The 17,837-nt window shown below is 42.1% G+C and overlaps 1 protein-coding gene across 6 annotated transcripts in view; it reads left to right on the top strand.

Annotated features, from left to right (window-relative positions):
• The window catches only part of PHF11 (PHD finger protein 11), a 146,535-nt gene that overhangs the window by 71,952 nt on the left and 56,746 nt on the right, over positions 1-17,837 (top strand). For all 6 annotated transcript variants that reach the window (XM_073546086.1, XM_073546091.1, XM_073546090.1 and 3 more), the window contains 2 exons: positions 9,328-9,401; positions 16,184-16,239. In XM_073546086.1, coding sequence (XP_073402187.1) covers positions 9,328-9,401; positions 16,184-16,239 — 130 coding nt within the window. The remainder of the gene's footprint in view (positions 1-9,327; positions 9,402-16,183; positions 16,240-17,837) is intronic.

Here is a 17,837-nt window from a genome sequence, read left to right as displayed (position 1 = left end):
TGGTATATATTAGTGAGGACATCTGAATGTTTGAGCTCCTCGTGGTATATATTAGTGAGGACATCAGAATTTATGAGCTCCTGGTGGTATATATTAGTGAGGACATTAGAATTTATGAGCTCCTGGTGGTATATATTAGTGAGGACATCAGAATGTATGAGCTTCTGGTGTTATATATTATGGACAACATCAGAATGTATGAGCTCCTGGTGGTATATATTAGTGAGGACATCAGAATGTATGAGCTCCTGGCGGTATATATTAGGGACAACATCAAATGTGTGAGCTCTTGGTATATATTAGTGAGGCCATCTGAATGTATGAGCTCCTGGTGGTATATATTAGTGAGGACATCTGAATTTGAGCTCCTGGTGGTATATATTAGTGAGGACATCAGAATTTTTGAGCTCCTGGTGGTATATATTAGTGAGGACATTAGAATTTATGAGCTCCTGGTGGTATATATAGTGAGGACATCAGAATGTATGAGCTCCTGGTGGTATATATTATGGACAACATCAGAATATATGAGCTCCTGGTGGTATATATTAGTGAGGACATCAGAATGTATGAGCGCCTGGTGGTATATATTATGGACAACATCAGAATGTATGAGCTCCTGGTAGTATATATTAGTGAGAATATCAGAATGTAAGAGCTCCTGGTAAGTATACAGTCATGGCCGAAAGTGTTCGTACCCTTGAAAATGTTCCAGGAAATGAAGTATTTCTCCCAGAATATTATTGCAATTACACATGTTTTGTTATACCCCTGTTTATTTCAGTAGTTTGTGTTGGTACAGCACAAAAAAAACTGGATAATTGGACATCATTTTACACAAACCCCAAAAATGACCAGATAAAATTGTTGGCACCTTTCCAAAATTGTGAGTAAACAACTTTGTTTCAAGCATCTGATGCTCGTTCAAAGTCATCTGTGGCAAGTAAGGTGTGGGTAATATGAAAATCATACCTAAAACCAGATAAAAAGTGGAGACATTTACTCAATCTTTGCATTGTGTGACTGCCACACTAAGCATGGAGCTCCTTTATTTTTTTATGGGTGTCCTGAAGAAGGAGTCAGTGTGACTCTGAGACGTGCTGACAATAGACCAGTATTTTATACATGAACGTGGATGTCATTTTTCCAGTTGGGGCAGAATTCTTCGATTGCCTGGGCAATTTTTTTTCCCTGACACTGCCGTATGGAAGCTGCAGCATCTTGACTACAAGTATTTTTAGTGGCTGTGTGTCACACAACTCTATGAAGGGAGCTCATTTACCTCTTCCCTTTTTTTGTTATTTGGATAAGACCCCATTTCGCTTTTGAATTTTATTAAGCATGGAGAACAGAAAGAGGAATAGAGAACGGTCTAAGGACTTGTAACAATCATAAGGTTGCAAGTCCATCTCCAGGGATTTCGATGTTCCTTTGTCCATGGTGCGCAACATAATCAAGAAGTTTACAACCCATGTACTGCAGTTTGCCAACATGTAAGCCAAGTTCCTTGTGGGAAAGTGTCTTATGGACAGATGAGACTAAGACAGAGCTTTTTGGTAAAGCACATCATTCTACTGTTTACTGTAAACAGAATGAGGCCTACTATCAAAAGAATACAGAACCCACAGTCAAATATTGTGATGGTTCAAAGATGTTTTGGGGTTGTTTCAGTGCCGCTGGCATGGGGTGGCTTGACTGTGTGCCAAGCATCATAAAATCTGAAGATTACCAACAGAATATGGGTCGCAATGTAGTGCCCTGTGTCAGAAAGCTGGGTTTGTGTCCTAGATCATGAGTCTTCCAGCAAGGCAATGACAACAAACATTCTTCAAGAAGCACCCAGAAACTAATTGAAACAAAGCATTGGATACTTCTGAAGTGACCAGCAATGAGTCTGGATCTAAATACCATTTGAAGACCTGTGGTGAGGTCTTAAAATTGCTGTTGGGGGGCGTGGCCAGCAGCACATGGAGAAAGAAGCACAGTAGAGCTTCTCCGGTGCATACTGACCCCATAAAGCGGCACACAGCTACTTACAGCAGCGCTCCAGACCCGACGGACAGCGGAAGGCAGCGGGAGTGTGGGGCCATGAAAGATTTACGCAGCAGCAGAGGCAGGTGGAGGAAAAGCCCCCTTAAACTCACCCAGTTCTACCCGGCAGCGGAGAGCGAGCAAAATGGCGCTGGGAAGCATTGGCGCGGCATGGAGGTACAGCGTCCAGCCGCCCCACGCATACGGGGAGAGGTAGGAGAGACTCCATGGGGGACTGCGGAGGGGAAACGCAAGGGGAGCAGCCTATCTGACTATGGCAGGGAGGATCATGAAGGAGCTAACTCCGGGGTCCCCACGGCTCAGGAAGACAGGGACCAGGGGGAGGACCCAGAAATCCAGCCCCAGGCCTCCCCTCCTAGAAGAGGCCTGAAGGCCACAAGCAGCCCCACAGAATACAGGCAGAGCATTGCACTAGCTACTGCTGGAGAACCATTAACTGAGCACACTATGAGACAACTTATGTCTGAAATAATGTCTACCTTTAAAAAAGACATGCAAAACATGCTTAGATCTATGCAAAGGGACATTAATGTTATAGGAGAACGCACGTCCCACATAGAAGATAAGATGGCGGAGTTGACCACTGCGCATAACGAGGTGGTGGACTCAGTGGTGTCCATGGAAGAAGAGGTAGATGCACTTAAACTTAAAGTAGCGATATGGAAGACCGATCTCGCCGCAACAACGTCCGTCTGAGAGGCATTGCAGAAACGGTGAAAACTGAAGACCTCAAAGAATTCCTTACTGATTATTTCTCATGCATGTTGCCGGACACCGCACAGCTTGATTTGATCATGGACAGGGCCCACAGGCTTCCCAAGCCAAACCATCTCCCGACCGCGATACCGAGAGACGTTATAGTTAGAATCCATTTCTTTCACATAAGAGAAGGTGATGGAGGCTGCTCGAAACCCGCCGTCTCTGCCCGACCGCTTTAAAGATATATCTATATATGCAGATTTATCAGCTTTCACCCTAGCACGCAGGAGAGCATTTTCATCATGCACGGGGATCCTGAGGGAACACAATATCCCGTACAAATGGGGGTTCCCAGTGAAGCTGGTAATAACAAAAGATGGGCGCAAGCATGTGGTGAACATCCCGGAGCAAGCTTTACGCCTTTGCAAGGAATGGAATCTTCCTTTTAACGCTAGGGAAGGCCAAGAAAGAAACCCACTACCACGACCAATTTTGGAGGAATGGTCCCAAGCGTGATCAGCATGCAACGAGGAACTGGTTTAGTCTCACGGAACAGGATATGGAGGCCTGGAGGGGTCCTCTGTTAGTTAACACTTTTCAGGGGAGCTCTTATGGTTTCGTTTTTTGGTTATACAAGTTGAGAGCAGCAAGCCCCTTTGGGGAAAGACAGTCCGGGTCTGAGAAGCCAGGGGTCACTTATGGCAGGACCCCATCGGATACGGCTATCGGGACTTGGACATAGATTATTTACCAGGATTTTCTGACCTTCTGTTTTTTTGTTTTTTTCTTCACACTGAGATCTTACATGAAACCTTTTTTGATTTTTTTCTTATTTTCTATGGTTTTATTTTATGTTTTTCTCCGGACCCGGTACTTTTTCTGTTCTCGGTTCTTTTTTGGGACATATGTCAGAGCCCAGGCCGCATCTGGTCCGTTAGACTTCTGCTGGGCTCATGATACCCGTGACAGGCAGCCTGCACGGGCTCCCTGTATTTGTGCCTTTGAGAGCATAGTTATTAGTTTGAATGTTATTTGTGTTTGTGCTTATTTTTTTCTTTATCCACAGTGGCAGCATTTTCCAGTCGGATCTACAGGGGTGGGAAAGGGGGGCTAGAAGCAATTTGAACAAGCAATGTCTGTGGGCACCAGTGTCCCGGATGAGTATGAGATTGTATGTTTGACACCATGCTCTGTAGGCCCACACATGGGAAGAGGGACAAAACACGTACAGCAGGTTCCAAAAAACTACCATAGGAGAAGAAACGCGGTAAATGAGTATGACACTAAATTAATCTACCCCACCAGTACACACAAGACAAGGGGGATAAAATATACACAGCAGAGACACTCGGCAATCTTGACCACATTCATAGATGGTGATTAAATTCTTATCTGTGAATGCCAAAGGCCTAAATTCCCCATACAAGAGGTCAATCTTATGGAAAGAAGCACTGAGGAACAATGCAGACATATTGTGTGTACAGGAGACTCATTTAAACAGTGAAGACACAAGTAGATTAAAACATAAAAGATTCCCACACGTGATTCTGGCGCCGGCGGATAGAAAAAAAGGTGGGGTGTCAATCGCAATAAGGGACTCTGTGGCCTTTTCCCAAGCCAACCAAATTATAGATCCTCATGGAAGATACATTATATTGCAATGTTTAATCAACAATATTCCATACACGTTGGTAACCATATATGCCCCCAACAAAGGACAATATACTCACATCAAGAAGACAATAGTAAAAGCCATCAAAGTCAAGAAAGACTCTCTAATACTAGTAGGGGATTTCAATGTAGCGTTGTGGACCAACATGGATTCCACATCTAGATCGAATAAACTCAACTCTAGGACACTTACAAAACTGTTTCACATGCAAGAATTATACGACATTTGGAGTCTAAAAAACCCATCCACACGAGATTACACATTTCTTTCCCACCCGCATAATACCTACACGAGAATTGATTTTTTTCTAGTTGATAAAACAGTAATCCCACGAGTGTTAACTGCTAAAATAGGAAATATAACTTGGAGCGACCATGCTCCTATCACATTAGAAATAGAGGAGAAGCACAAAACAGATAGATATCCAATTTGGAGGCTTAACACCTATATCCTGAACCACCTCACTTATGCATCACAAACGCAACAATCCATCCACGATTATTTTATACAAAATGACAACGGAGAAGTATCGGACACAACTCTATGGTGTGCACATAAGGCAGTCATGAGGGGGCATTTTATAAAACAGGCCTCTCACTACAAAAAAACTACGCAAACTGCAGTAAATGATATCCAAACCAAGTTGGGAAGTTTACATAGCATACACAAGCAATCCAACTCACCCACAAGAGCGGCAGAGATTTCAGATCTACACAAACAGCTACATGAGCTTAATTTACACACATACGAGCAGGCCCTCCAAAAGCTCAAAATGAAATATTATTGGCATGGAAATAAATCCGGGGAATTATTGTCCAAACAGGTGAAAATACGCGCGGCAAAATCCCCTGTCCCATATTTAAATGGCCCCAATAAGGGAAAAATAATAGACCCTCAGCGAATCGCAAACGAATTTGCTAATTATTATGAAACCCTATACAACTTAAAAGGAGATGACCGAACCCACCAACCAAGTGATGCAGAAATAGGGACATTCTTAGACTCGGTAAGCTTACCAACATTATCACCCACACAGAAAGAAACCCTATCTCAGGCACTCACAATATTGGAAATTCATAGAGCTATTGATACCTTGAAATTACATAAGGCCCCAGGACCAGATGGCATTCCAAACGACTACTATAAAAAGTATAAAAACTCAATTTCCCCTTACTTGGTGAGAGTGTTCAACGAGGCTACCAAGAACAGTGCCTTCCCAGTAGAAATGCTGAACGCTCATATTATTACCTTGCCCAAGCCAGGAAAGGACCCAGACACCCCAGCGAACTTTCGGCCAATTTCGCTCTTGAATATTGAGCTGATCCACTGGGATCAAGTTGGATTTGTCAAAAATAGACAAACCAGTGACGGAACCAGACGCCTTATCGATTTAATTGCTGAGGTGGAGGGGGGTCGAACGCCTTCGCTGCTCCTGTCACTGGACGCGGAGAAGGTGTTTGACAGAATCCACTGGGGATTTATGGAGAGGACGCTTAGATACTTTGGTTTTGGGGGACCCATTCTATCTTCCATTATGGCACTATATTCTAGGCCCTCAGCCCAGGTATATGCAAACGGGTACCTGTCTCCGGGTTTTAATATCACAAATGGAACGAGGCAGGGGTGCCCTCTCTCCCCATTGATATTCGTCCTATTGATGGAACCGTTTGCCCAAGCTATAAGAATGGAGAAAGAAATCTCCGGGATCAGCGTGGGCGCTGTGGAGAGTAAGATAGGTCTTTTTGCTGACGACGTCATACTATGCGTCACGAATCCTGAGGTCTCCCTGCCCCATATATTCAGACTAATTACCCAATTCGGGCAAGCTAGCTATTATAAAATTAATTTAAGTAAATGTTTAATTCTTGATATGGGCATCCCACAGGCCACAAAACAAAAACTAATGGAACAATATCCACTGACTTGGAAGGCTGACACAATTCCATACCTAGGGATTCAATTAACTTACCCGATCAAAAACCTGGGGAAAATAAATTATGCACATTTATTGCAAAATATCCATAAGGAAATACAATCATTTCCCAAGGCAATGATATCCTGGTTAGGCCGGATATCAGTGGTAAAAATGATGGTATTACCCCAAATTTTATTATTTTCGCAACCTGCCTATCCAAGTTCCACTACATACCCTCCACAGGCTCCAATCAGCTTTAATGAATTACATATGGAACCAACAAAGAGCGAGAGTATCAGCGAAATTCTTGTTCATGCCAATAAAATTTGGGGGCTAGGATGCCCATGTGTACGCGCATACTACCGAGCCACGATGCTAGATCAACTAAGATACTGGTGGGATGGGAACTCTCCAAAGGCCTGGGTAAAATTGGAAGCGCAAATAGTGGGGCACCCCTCTATGGCCTCATATATGTGGCACCTCCGTTTGGCCAAAAAAGAGCAATTGCCAGGACACCCCACAATACGAGCAGGCGCGAAGACTTGGTTAATGCAGACGATAGTTCAGAAATTACTCCCCACGAAAATACATAAGCTTCCAATGAATATTGTGGGTAACTTGATCCAAAATATAGATTTGGGAGACTGGATCTCAAAAGGAATAATTAAAGTAGGAGACATTATGAACACCTTGGAACTTAGACTGTTTGGTGATCTCGTTAGCGGTTTTGGGGTAAACGAGGGACTTTTACAAATACCTCCAAATCAGACACTTATTATCAAGTGTTAAAACAGAACAACAGGAGTTGGTCTCACCATATGAAAATTTTTTTGAGGTTAACAAAGACACAAAAGGGGGAATATCAAGGGCGTATGAGGTCCTGAATGACACACGCAGCCCGCACTCCCTACCTTTTGTGGGGAAATGGGAAATTGATTTGAAAACACAATTCCGGGAAGAACAATGGGATTACTCTTTTCAAATACACAAAAAAAGTCTCACTGTATTAATCACTTGGAAACATCAAGGAAAATTCTATACAGATGGTATTATACACCAGAACGCTTACAGAAAATATATCCTCAAATCTTAGACACGTGTTGGAGGTGTAACAAACAGCCGGGCTCATTGCTTCACATCTCGTGGGAGTGTGGGCTGATTCAACCAGTTTGGACAGAGACACAACAGTGCTTAAGCTCGATACTGGGTTACAGTGTGGAACTGGGGCCCGAAACTGCCTTGCTGTCCATAGGTCTGGAAGACATGGACCACAACGACGTAATAATAACCATACAATTCTTGACAGTGGTAAGAGTGTGCATCGCGAGCAAATGGAAAACGTCGCAGGTACCGACTGCTCAAGAACTAAGGGCCAAGATGCGACATAATTGCAGTATGGAGAGGATGATAGCAATCAGTAACAATAGAGGGTACAAGTTTGAAGTCACATGGGGGAAGTGGTTGGATTACTCCGATTCCAGGCGAGATTAGGAAAAGGGGAATGCTGGTGCTCGCGTCCATCTGGTGTCAAAGTAGAGGTACAATCATTGGGGTTTCGATGTTACATATTGATTAATATTTGGAAACTGGAAGTCAGAATATAGACAATTATTTACTATTAAGGATAACTGACTGGACAAAAATGAAAATGAATAATACTACCCATAATTTGTATGTTCAATTTTTATTGTTATAATTCAATAAAAACTTATGGTTTAAAAAAAAAAAATTGCTGTTGGGAGAAGATACCCCTCAAATATGAGAGCTGGAGGCGGTTGCAAAAGAAGAGTGGTCAAAAATTTCTGTTGAGAGGTGTAAGAAGCTTGTTGTTGGCTATAGAAAATGATTGATTGCAGTTATTTATCCCAAAGGGTTTGCAACCAAATATTAAGTTGAGGGTGCCAAGAATTTTGTGCAGGACATTTTTAGAGTTTTGTGTGAAATTATGTCCAATTTGCCTTTCTTTTACTTTTTGTTGTTCTTGTCCAATACACAAAGGAAATAAATATGTATAACAAAACATGTGCAATTGCAAAAATTTTCTGGGAGAAATGCATCATTTTTTGGAACAATTTCAAGTGGTGCCAACACGTGTGTGTGTGTGTGTGTGTGTGTGTGTGTGTGTGTGTGTGTGTGCTTGGTGTAAAGATATGTGCATGTTGTTGAGAAATAATCTTTTATCACTTTATATAAATTACCTCTTCCAGGCTCTGGGAAGGGCACTGCCTCCAGAAATTATTTTACATGAAGAGGGTGCTTACCTCTGCAGATTTTAAAATCTTCAGTATAGTTTACTGGAGATTTACATAGTGTTTCACTGTAGATTTTTCTTTTTTAAGGGAACCTGTCATCTGATTCATGCTGTCCAAACTGTTTGCAGCATAAATCCTGGCTCTGGGGTTTCAGAGAAAAGCTAGAAAATCTGGCTGAGGACTGTAGTGCAGAAGAGAATAGTCCAGAACGGCCCCTATTTGGCTCTTATTGGCACAGCTACAGGTGATTGATAAATCTTTTCCCATAGTAAGAGACATGTTAATAGTCAATAAAAGTACAGAGGTAAGCTGATCTGGGGCGGCGCTGGGCTTGTTTAGTCTCCAGTTATGGTCCCCGGCTATATTTTCTCTGAAATGCTCCAGCAATCTTGCAGCCAGAATCTGATTTGTGCTCCCCAAGGTTTAGTCAGCATTAATCAGAGGGAAGATTCCCTTTTAAACATCCAACACACAATGCTGAATATATGCGGTCAAAACTACAAGGGAGGAGTGACGGGTCCGTCTGCAGAAACGGTCCCTGAACAGAGATATAGCAAAATGGCTACAAGTAGCCAGTCACATGGCCAATAGAGCTTGCATTTCTGCTACGAGGGGAAAATCTTTCATTGTATTTGTACATATATAGTATTTTTGACTTAAAATGTAAAAAAGCAAAATGCCCAAATTATGTAGAATTATTTCAGTCATTATCCTCTCAACATTTAATTTACTTCCAGCATGAGCTCAGGCACAAACTCAGAAGAAAGTGACTCTATACTGAATCCAAAAGTGAAGGACACTTTCTCTCTCTGTGAGTACTGTTAAGTTTGCTTCTATTGATGATACTGATTTATTTCACCCCATGTCTAAGCCTGGAGTACACCAATTCGTTACTACGGTTCAGAAGACTGTTAACCCCTTCATGACCAAGCCTATTTTGACCTTAATGGCCAGGCCATTTTTTGCAATTCTGACCAGTGTCCCTTTATGAGGTAATAACTCAGGAATGCTTCAACGGATCCTAGCGATTCTGAGATTATTTTTTCGTGACATATTGGGCTTCATGTTAGTGGTAAATTTAGGTTGATAATTTTTGCGTTTATTTGTCAAAAAATCAGAAATTTGGCGAAAACTTAGAAAATTTTGCAATTTTCAAATTTTGAATTTTTATTCTGTTAAACCAGAGACTTATGTGACACAAAATAGTTACTAAATAACATTTCCCACATGTCTACTTTACATCAGCACAATTTTGGAAACAAAATAATTTTTTGTTAGGAAGTTATAAGGGTTAAAAGTTGACCAGCGATTTCTCATTTTTACAATAAAATTTACAAAACCATTTTTTTTTAGGGACCACCTCACATTTGAAGTCACTTTGAGGGGTCTATATGGCAGAAAATACCCAAAAGTTACACCATTCTAAAAACTGCACCCCTCAAGCTACTCAAAACTACATTCAAGAAGATTATTAACCCTTCAGGTGTTTCACAGGAACTAAAGCAATGTGGAAAGAAAAAATGGACATTTTAATTTTTCCAACAAAAATTTTATTTTAGCATCAATTTTTTCATTTTCACATGGGAAACAGGATAAAATGGATCCTAAAATTTGTTGGGCAATTTCTCCTGAGTACAACGATACCTCATATGTGGTCATAAACCACTGTTTGGGCGCACGGCAGGGCTCAGAAGGGAAGGAGCGCCATTTGACTTTTTGAATGGAAAATATGCTGGAATATTTAGCGGTTGCCATGTCGTGTTTGGAGAGCCCCTGTGTGCATAAACATTGGAGCTCCTCCACAAGTGACCCCATTTTGGAAACTAGACCCCCCCCAAGGAACTTATCTAGATGCATAGTGATCACTTTGATCCCCCAGGTACTTCACAAATTGATCTGTAAAAAAAAAAAAAAAATACTTTTTTTTCACAAAAATTTTCTTTTAGCCTCAGTTTTTTCATTTTCACTTGGGCAACAGGATAAAATGGATCCTAAAATTTGTTGAGCAATTTCTCCTGAGTGCACAGATACCTCATATGTGGTCATAAACCACTGTTTGGGTGCACGGCAGGGCCCGGAAGGCAAGGAGCACCATTTGACTTTTTGAATGGAAAATTAGCTCCAATCGTTATCGGACACCATGTCGCATTTGGAGAGCCCCTGTGCACCTAAACATTGGAGCTCCCCCACTAGTGACCCCATTTTGGAAACTAGACCCCCTAAGGAACTTATCTAGATGTGTAGGGAGCACTTTGAACCCCCAAGTGCTTCACAAAAGTTTATAACACAGAGCAGTGAAAATAAAAAATATTTTTTTTTCCTCAAAAATGATTTTTAGCACACTATTTTTAATTTTCACAAGGCTAACAGGAGAAATTGGACCACAAATCTTTTTGTCCAGTTTGTCCTGAGTACGCTGGTACCCCATATGCGGGGGGGAACCACTGTTTGGGCACACGGCAGGGCTCAGAAGGGAAGGAGCGCCATTTGACTTTTTGAAATGCAAATTACTTCCAATCGTTAGCGGACACCATGTCGTGTTTAGAGAGCCCCTGTGTGCCTAAACATTGGAGCTCCCCACAAATGACCCCATTTTGGAAACTAGACCCCCTAAGGAACTTATCTAGATATGTGGTGAGCACCTTGAACCCTCAAGTGCTTCACAAAAGTTTGACGCAGAGCCGTGAAAATAATAAAAAAAATTTTTCCCTCAAAAAATTATTTTTTAGTGCGCAATTTTTTATTTTCACAAGGGTACCAGGATAAATTAGACCCCAAAATTTGTTGTCCAGTTTGTCCTGAGTACGCTGGTACCCCACATGTGGGGGGGAACCACTGTTAGGGCACACGTCGGGGCTCGGAAGGGAAGTAGTGATATTTAAAAATGCTGACTTTGATGGAATGGTCTGCGGGCATCATGTTACATTTGCAGAGCCCCTGATGTACCTAAACTGTGGAACCCCCCCACAAGTGACCCCATTTTGGAGACTAGACCCCCCAAGGATCTTATCTAGATGTGTGGTGAGCACCTTGAACCCCCAAGCGCTTCACAGAAGTTTATAATGCAAAGCTGTGAAAATAAAAAATATTTTTTTTTTCCTCAAAAAAAAAAAAGATTTTTAGCCAGCAATTTTTTATTTTCACAAGGGTACCAGGATAAATTAGACCCCAAAATTTGTTGTCCAGTTTGTCCTGAGTACGCTGGTACCCCACATGTGGGGGGGAACCACTGTTAGGGCACACGTCGGGGCTTGGAAGGGAAGTAGTGATATTTAAAAATGCTGACTTTGATGGAATGGTCTGCGGGCATCATGTTACATTTGCAGAGCCCCTGATGTACCTAAACTGTGGAACCCCCCCACAAGTGACCCCATTTTGGAGACTAGACCCCCCAAGGATCTTATCTAGATGTGTGGTGAGCACCTTGAACCCCCAAGCACTTCACAGAAGTTTATAATGCAAAGCTGTGAAAATAAAAAATATTTTTTTTTCCTCAAAAAAAAAAAAGATTTTTAGCCAGCAATTTTTTTTCCACAGGGGTAGCAAGATAAATTGGACCCCAAAAGTTGTTGTCCAGTTTGTCCTGAGTACGCTGATACCTCATATGTGGGTGGGGACCACTGTTTGGGTACACGTCGGGGCTCGGAAGGGAAGTAGTGACATTATGAAATGCTGACTTTGATGGAATGGTCTGCGGGCATCATGTTACATTTGCAGAACCCCTGATGTACCTAAACTGTGGAACCCCCCCACAAGTGACCCCATTTTGGAAACTAGACCCCCCAAGAAACTTATCTAGATGTGTGGTGAGCACCTTGAACCCCCAAGTGCTTCACAGAAGTTTATAACGCAGAGACGTGAAAATAAAAAAATAGTTTTTTTCCTCAAAAAAAATGATTATTAGCCAGCAATTTTTTTTTTTCACAAGGGTAGCAGGATAAATTGGACCCCAAAAGTTGTTGTACAGTTTGTCCTGAGTACGCTGGTGCCCCATATATGGGGGGGAACTATTGTTTGGGCACACATAAGGGCTCGGTATGGAAGTAGTGGCGTTTTGAAATGCAGACTTTGATGGAATGGTCTGCGGTCGTCATTACGTTTGCAGAGCCCCTGATGTGCCTAAACAATAGAAACCCCCCACAAGTGACCCCATTTTGGGAACTAGACCTCCCAAGTAACTTATCTAGATGCCTGGTGAGCACTTTGGACCCCCAAGTGCTTCACAGACGTTTATAACGCAGAAACGTGAAAATTAAAAAAAAAATTTTTTCCACAAAAATATTTTTTTAGCCCCCAATTTTTTATTTTCCCAAGGGTACCAGGAGAAATTAGACCCCCAAAGTTGTTGTGCAATTTTTCCTGAGTACGCGGATACCCCATATGTTGGGGTAAACCACTGTTTGGGCACACGTCGGGGCTTGGAAGGGAGGAAGCACCGTTTAACTTTTTGAACGCAAAATTGGCTGGAATCAATGGTTGCACCATGTCGCATTTGGAGACCCCCTGATGTGCCTAAACAGTGGAAACCCCTCAATTCTAACTCCAGCCCTAACCCCAACACACCCCTAACCCCAACATACCCCTAACCCTAATCCCATCCCTAACCATAACTCTAACCACAAGCCTAACCCTAATTCCAACCCTAACCCTCTTTCCAACCCTAACCCTCTTTCCAACCCTAACCCTCTTTCCAACCCTAACCCTCTTTCCAACCCTAACCCTCTTTCCAACCCTAACCCTCTTTCCAACCCTAACCCTCTTTCCAACCCTAACCCTCTTTCCAACCCTAACCCTAACCCTCTTTTCAACCCTAACCCTAACCCTCTTTTCAACCCTAACCCTAATGGAAAAATAAAAATATTTTCTTTATTTTATTAGTTCTGCCTACCTATGGGGGGTGATAATCGGGGGGTTTATTTACTTTTTCTTTCATTTTGATCACTGTGAGAGTGATCAAAATGAAAGAATGGAATCTGCAGCCGGCAGATTCGGGCGGGCGCACTGCGCATGCGCCCGCCTTTTTCCAAGATGGCGGCGCCCATCATCCGAACCCGAGGGACACCGGGAGGGACGGGGGGACTCAGGAGGTACCGGGGGGGGGTGAGGGGGGGATCGGAGGCTGGCGGGGAGCAGAGGGAATGGGAGAGGGGCAGATGACAGCGGCGGCAGATCGCCGCTGTCATTCAGTTGCGGGGGGGGGGGGGTGGGGGGGGTGGAATCGGTATCTTCAGCCATGTCCGATGCTACAGCAGCGTCGGACATGGCTGGATTGTAATATTTCATCAATTTTCATTGATGAAATATTACTATCGCTCTGACTGGCTGTTAAAAGTGAAACAGCCAATCAGAGCGATCGTAGCCACGTGGGGGCGAAGCCACGCCCCCTGTGGTGAATTACAAAGCCCCCTGTATCTGCGGGTTGGGTGACCTTTCAGTGACCCCGGTCACCCGACCCGCAGGGGGGGGGCTTTAAAGTCATGGCGTCACTGGTCAGATTTGAACCAGGTTTCATGACGCCTATGTGGCGTCATTGGTCGTGAAGGGGTTAAAAAATGGTCTAACTAAATCATTCTCCAAGGATTTGATGATGAGCGATATAGAAGAAAAAAAAAAAGGTATTCAGCTCACCATTAGATGAATTCCTGTGGCTTTGGGTGTGGACTTCAGGATGGTGCTCGGAAAAAGCGGCTGTGGTAATCAAACAATAAAGTTCCAGCAACAAACATCCATTTGGATGTTTGTTGCTGGAACTTTTTTGTTTGATTGGTGATGAGCAAGTATACTCGTTGCTCGGGTGTTCTCCGAGGATTTTGATGTGCTTGGAGACTGTTTCTCTTGCCGCAGCTGTATGATTTGCAGCTACTTGACAGCCTGAATACATGTGGGGATTGCCTTCAGGGCCATCAAGGATGAAAACTTACTAGACCTTGAATGAGTCTGGGACTAATGGGGGATGTGTCCATCGAAAACTGAGATAATACACTGCTCTACGTTAGTACTGCAATGAATTATCTGTTCAATCAATGGATTGCATGTTAAAGTCTCTATTACTGGAAAAAAAAAATCAGTCTTCCCAATAAAAAGTCTTCACCTGGAAAAAATCACCCCAAAAATACAATAAAAGATGATTGAAACGTCCTATGTTCGCAAGATTGGTACCAGTGAAGACTAGTGCTCATCTAGCAAAAAAACAAACCATCCTATAGCTCTGTCTGTGGAAAAATTATATGTTATGGTAACAAAAGAAAATAATTTTTTATAAAATATTTTGTTTTGTGTGCACAAAAGTAAATCTAAGGCATAAAATACCTTGAAAAGTCACCAAAATGTTGTCGCAACCCAACTTTTGGCATTTTCACTCCAGTTGGGGCCTTGAAATGTAATTTCAGGAGAACCTGCAGCAGAATGTCTGTTTGCCTCTAGCTGTCAAACGCTGACAGCGGCATTTAACAAGCGCTTCCGGCCGCCGGGCCGGATATACGCGCATAGCTGACCCCGTCACGTGATTGGGGGTCAGCAATGCATTGCCATCACAACCAGATGTCTCCTCAAGACCTCTATGGTTGTTGATGAGGCATTGCTATGAGATCCACCCGGTGGTCTGCGCTCATAGCAATGCTTGTAATTCAGCTACATAGAGGTGATCTGTGCATGACCTCTATGTAGCAGAGCCGATCAAGTAGTGGAGGCTATTGAAGCATGCCAAAAGTTAAAGAAAAAAAAAAGTGTTTAAAAATATTAAAAAAAAAAAACATAAGTTCAAATCACCCCCCTTTTGCCCAAATCAAAATAAAACAAAAAAAATCAATCTAAATGGCATAGCGATAAAAAAAAATCAAAACGCCAGAATTACGGTTTTTTATGGTCGCCGCGACATTGCATTAAAATGCAATAACGGGCGATCAAAAGAACATATCTGCACAAAAAGTGGTATCATTAAAAATGTTTGCTCGGCGCACAAAAAGTAAGCCCTCACCCAACCCGAGATCACGAAAAATGGAGATGCTACGGGTCTTGGAAAATGGTGCAATTTTTTTTTTTTTTTTTTTTTTTTTAGCAAACTTTGGAATTTTTTTTCACCACTTAGATAAAAAAGAACGTAGACATGTTTGGGGTCTATGAACTCGTAATGACCTGGAGAATCATAATGGCAGGTCAGTTTTAGTATTTAGTGAACCTAGCAAGTGAACCTAGCAAAAAAGCCAAACAAAAAACAAGTGTGGGATTGCACTTTTTTTTTTTTTTTTTTTTTTTTTTGCAATTTCACCACACTTGGATTTTTTTTCCTGTTTTCTGTTACAGGACATGGTATCTTTGAAAAGTACAACCCGTCCCACAAAAATTAAGCCCTCACATGGCCATATTGATGGAAACATGTAAAACCTAAAAAAAAGCTCTGGTCATTAAGGGGTTAATCAAAATATCAAATTTACTATCAAATTTACATTTTTTTAATTGTAAAAAAGTCAGAATTGCTTTTTATCTTTTTTTTTTTTTTTTTTTTTTGTATTCCTTTCACCTCCCAAAAAGCATATAGTAAAAAGTGGTCGAAAAGTTGTATATAAAATGTATTCTATATATTTCCTTATTAAGGTGGATTTCCAAAAAGAAAAATGAAACATATTTCAAACAGAAAACCTAGCAAGAAGGTATGCCTATTTTAGCACTTTTCTGTCCTCGAAAGTATTGAATTTTTAAAAGGTAATGTCCACTTTTGAGTGCAATCTCCTCACCATGCGATGAAGCGGTAAACTGATATAATCCTGACCTCACTTTTACACAGATGTTGAATATCTTTGTTTGCTATTGGACATAGTCTGTCAGCAGGTTTTTGTTATTATAAAGGGAACCTGTCAGCAGGATTGTGCACAGTAACCTACAGAGATCGACGCAGTTATACTGATTAAAATGATATCTTTGTTGATGAAATCCGTCAAGTGGTTGTTGTTTATTCTTTATTTTCAGTTTTGAGATAATGATATGCTTGTGCCCCTGGTCGGCGTTTTGGGGGGGGGGTCTTCATGCGGTGCGCTGATTAGGTATTCACCAGTATGGCTTTTGACAGGTCACTGATCCCTCACTGACCTGCCCCCCCCAGGGATCAGTGACCTGTCAGAAGCAATACTTGTGAATACCTAATCAGCGCACAGCTTGAAGACCCCCCACAGGGTGCCCCGGAGCACGAGCATATCATTAACTCAAAACTGAAAATAAAGATTAAGCAACAACCACAAGACGGATTTCATCAACCAAGGTATGATTTTATTCAGTATAACTGCGCAAACCTGACAGTGTTTGTAGGTTACTGAGCACAATCCTGCTGACTGGTTCTCTTTTAACTGGCAGCAGCATGATGTAGTAGCTGAGAACTCTGAATCCAACAATGTGTCACTTACTAGGCTGTGTTACTCTTTCAATAAAATCAGTGTTTTATCAGCAAGAGATTATCACTACAGCACTAGGCGTCTCATATCTCCTAGTCAACTTCTCAGAAAGCTGCCAATCAGTGGTGTGGGCGATGTTAAACAGGGCTTAGCATTCTGAGCACTACTACATTTGCAGCAGAGAAAACAAATGACAGCAAGTAGACCAGCAAGTGACACATCTCTCAAATCAGAGTCTTTCACTATATCGTGCTGCTCTCAGATTACATAAGACAAACCTGATGACAGATTCCCTTCAGAATTCGCCAATTTGTCCAGGTCAGTCTGCTCATAAATGCCTACAAGATTCCCTTTAAAGGAGTATTTCTATCAGCAGGATTTTGCGATGTAATCTGAGGACAGCATAAGCTAGGGGTTAAAACACTGAACTCAAGGTTGTGTCATCCAGCTGTGTGCTGAAGCTTTAATCACCTGCTGATTAACATTACTGTAATTAGTCCAACTTCGCCCTCTCCTGTGGATCAGCAGCTCACTGACTATAGACATTGTGTATACAGAGCCTGATGTGGGCAGGGGAAGCTTTCCTGAGCTCTGCTGCATTGCCAAATCTAAAAACTCTTGATTGTGTCAGAAAGGCTGCACTCAGTAAGCTAAGTGATAAATTGTTGGATTCAGGGTCTCTCTTCCTACATTATGCTGCTTTCAGATGAGGTAGCAAAAACCTGCTGACAGATTCCCTTTAAAGGGTTTTTTCAAGTTTAGAAGTTATTCCTGATCCATTGAGAGAGAAATCCCAGTTCCTAAGAATCGGGGCTATGAACAACCCTGGATGAATGGAGTATTAGTTGAGTATGTGCATATCT

The sequence above is a fragment of the Dendrobates tinctorius genome, unplaced genomic scaffold (genome assembly GCF_039654945.1).
Source record: "Dendrobates tinctorius isolate UK_male_01 unplaced genomic scaffold, ASM3965494v1 ptg000145l, whole genome shotgun sequence".
NCBI classification, from domain to species: domain Eukaryota; kingdom Metazoa; phylum Chordata; class Amphibia; order Anura; family Dendrobatidae; genus Dendrobates; species Dendrobates tinctorius.
This window is presented reverse-complemented; position numbering and strand designations above follow the sequence as displayed.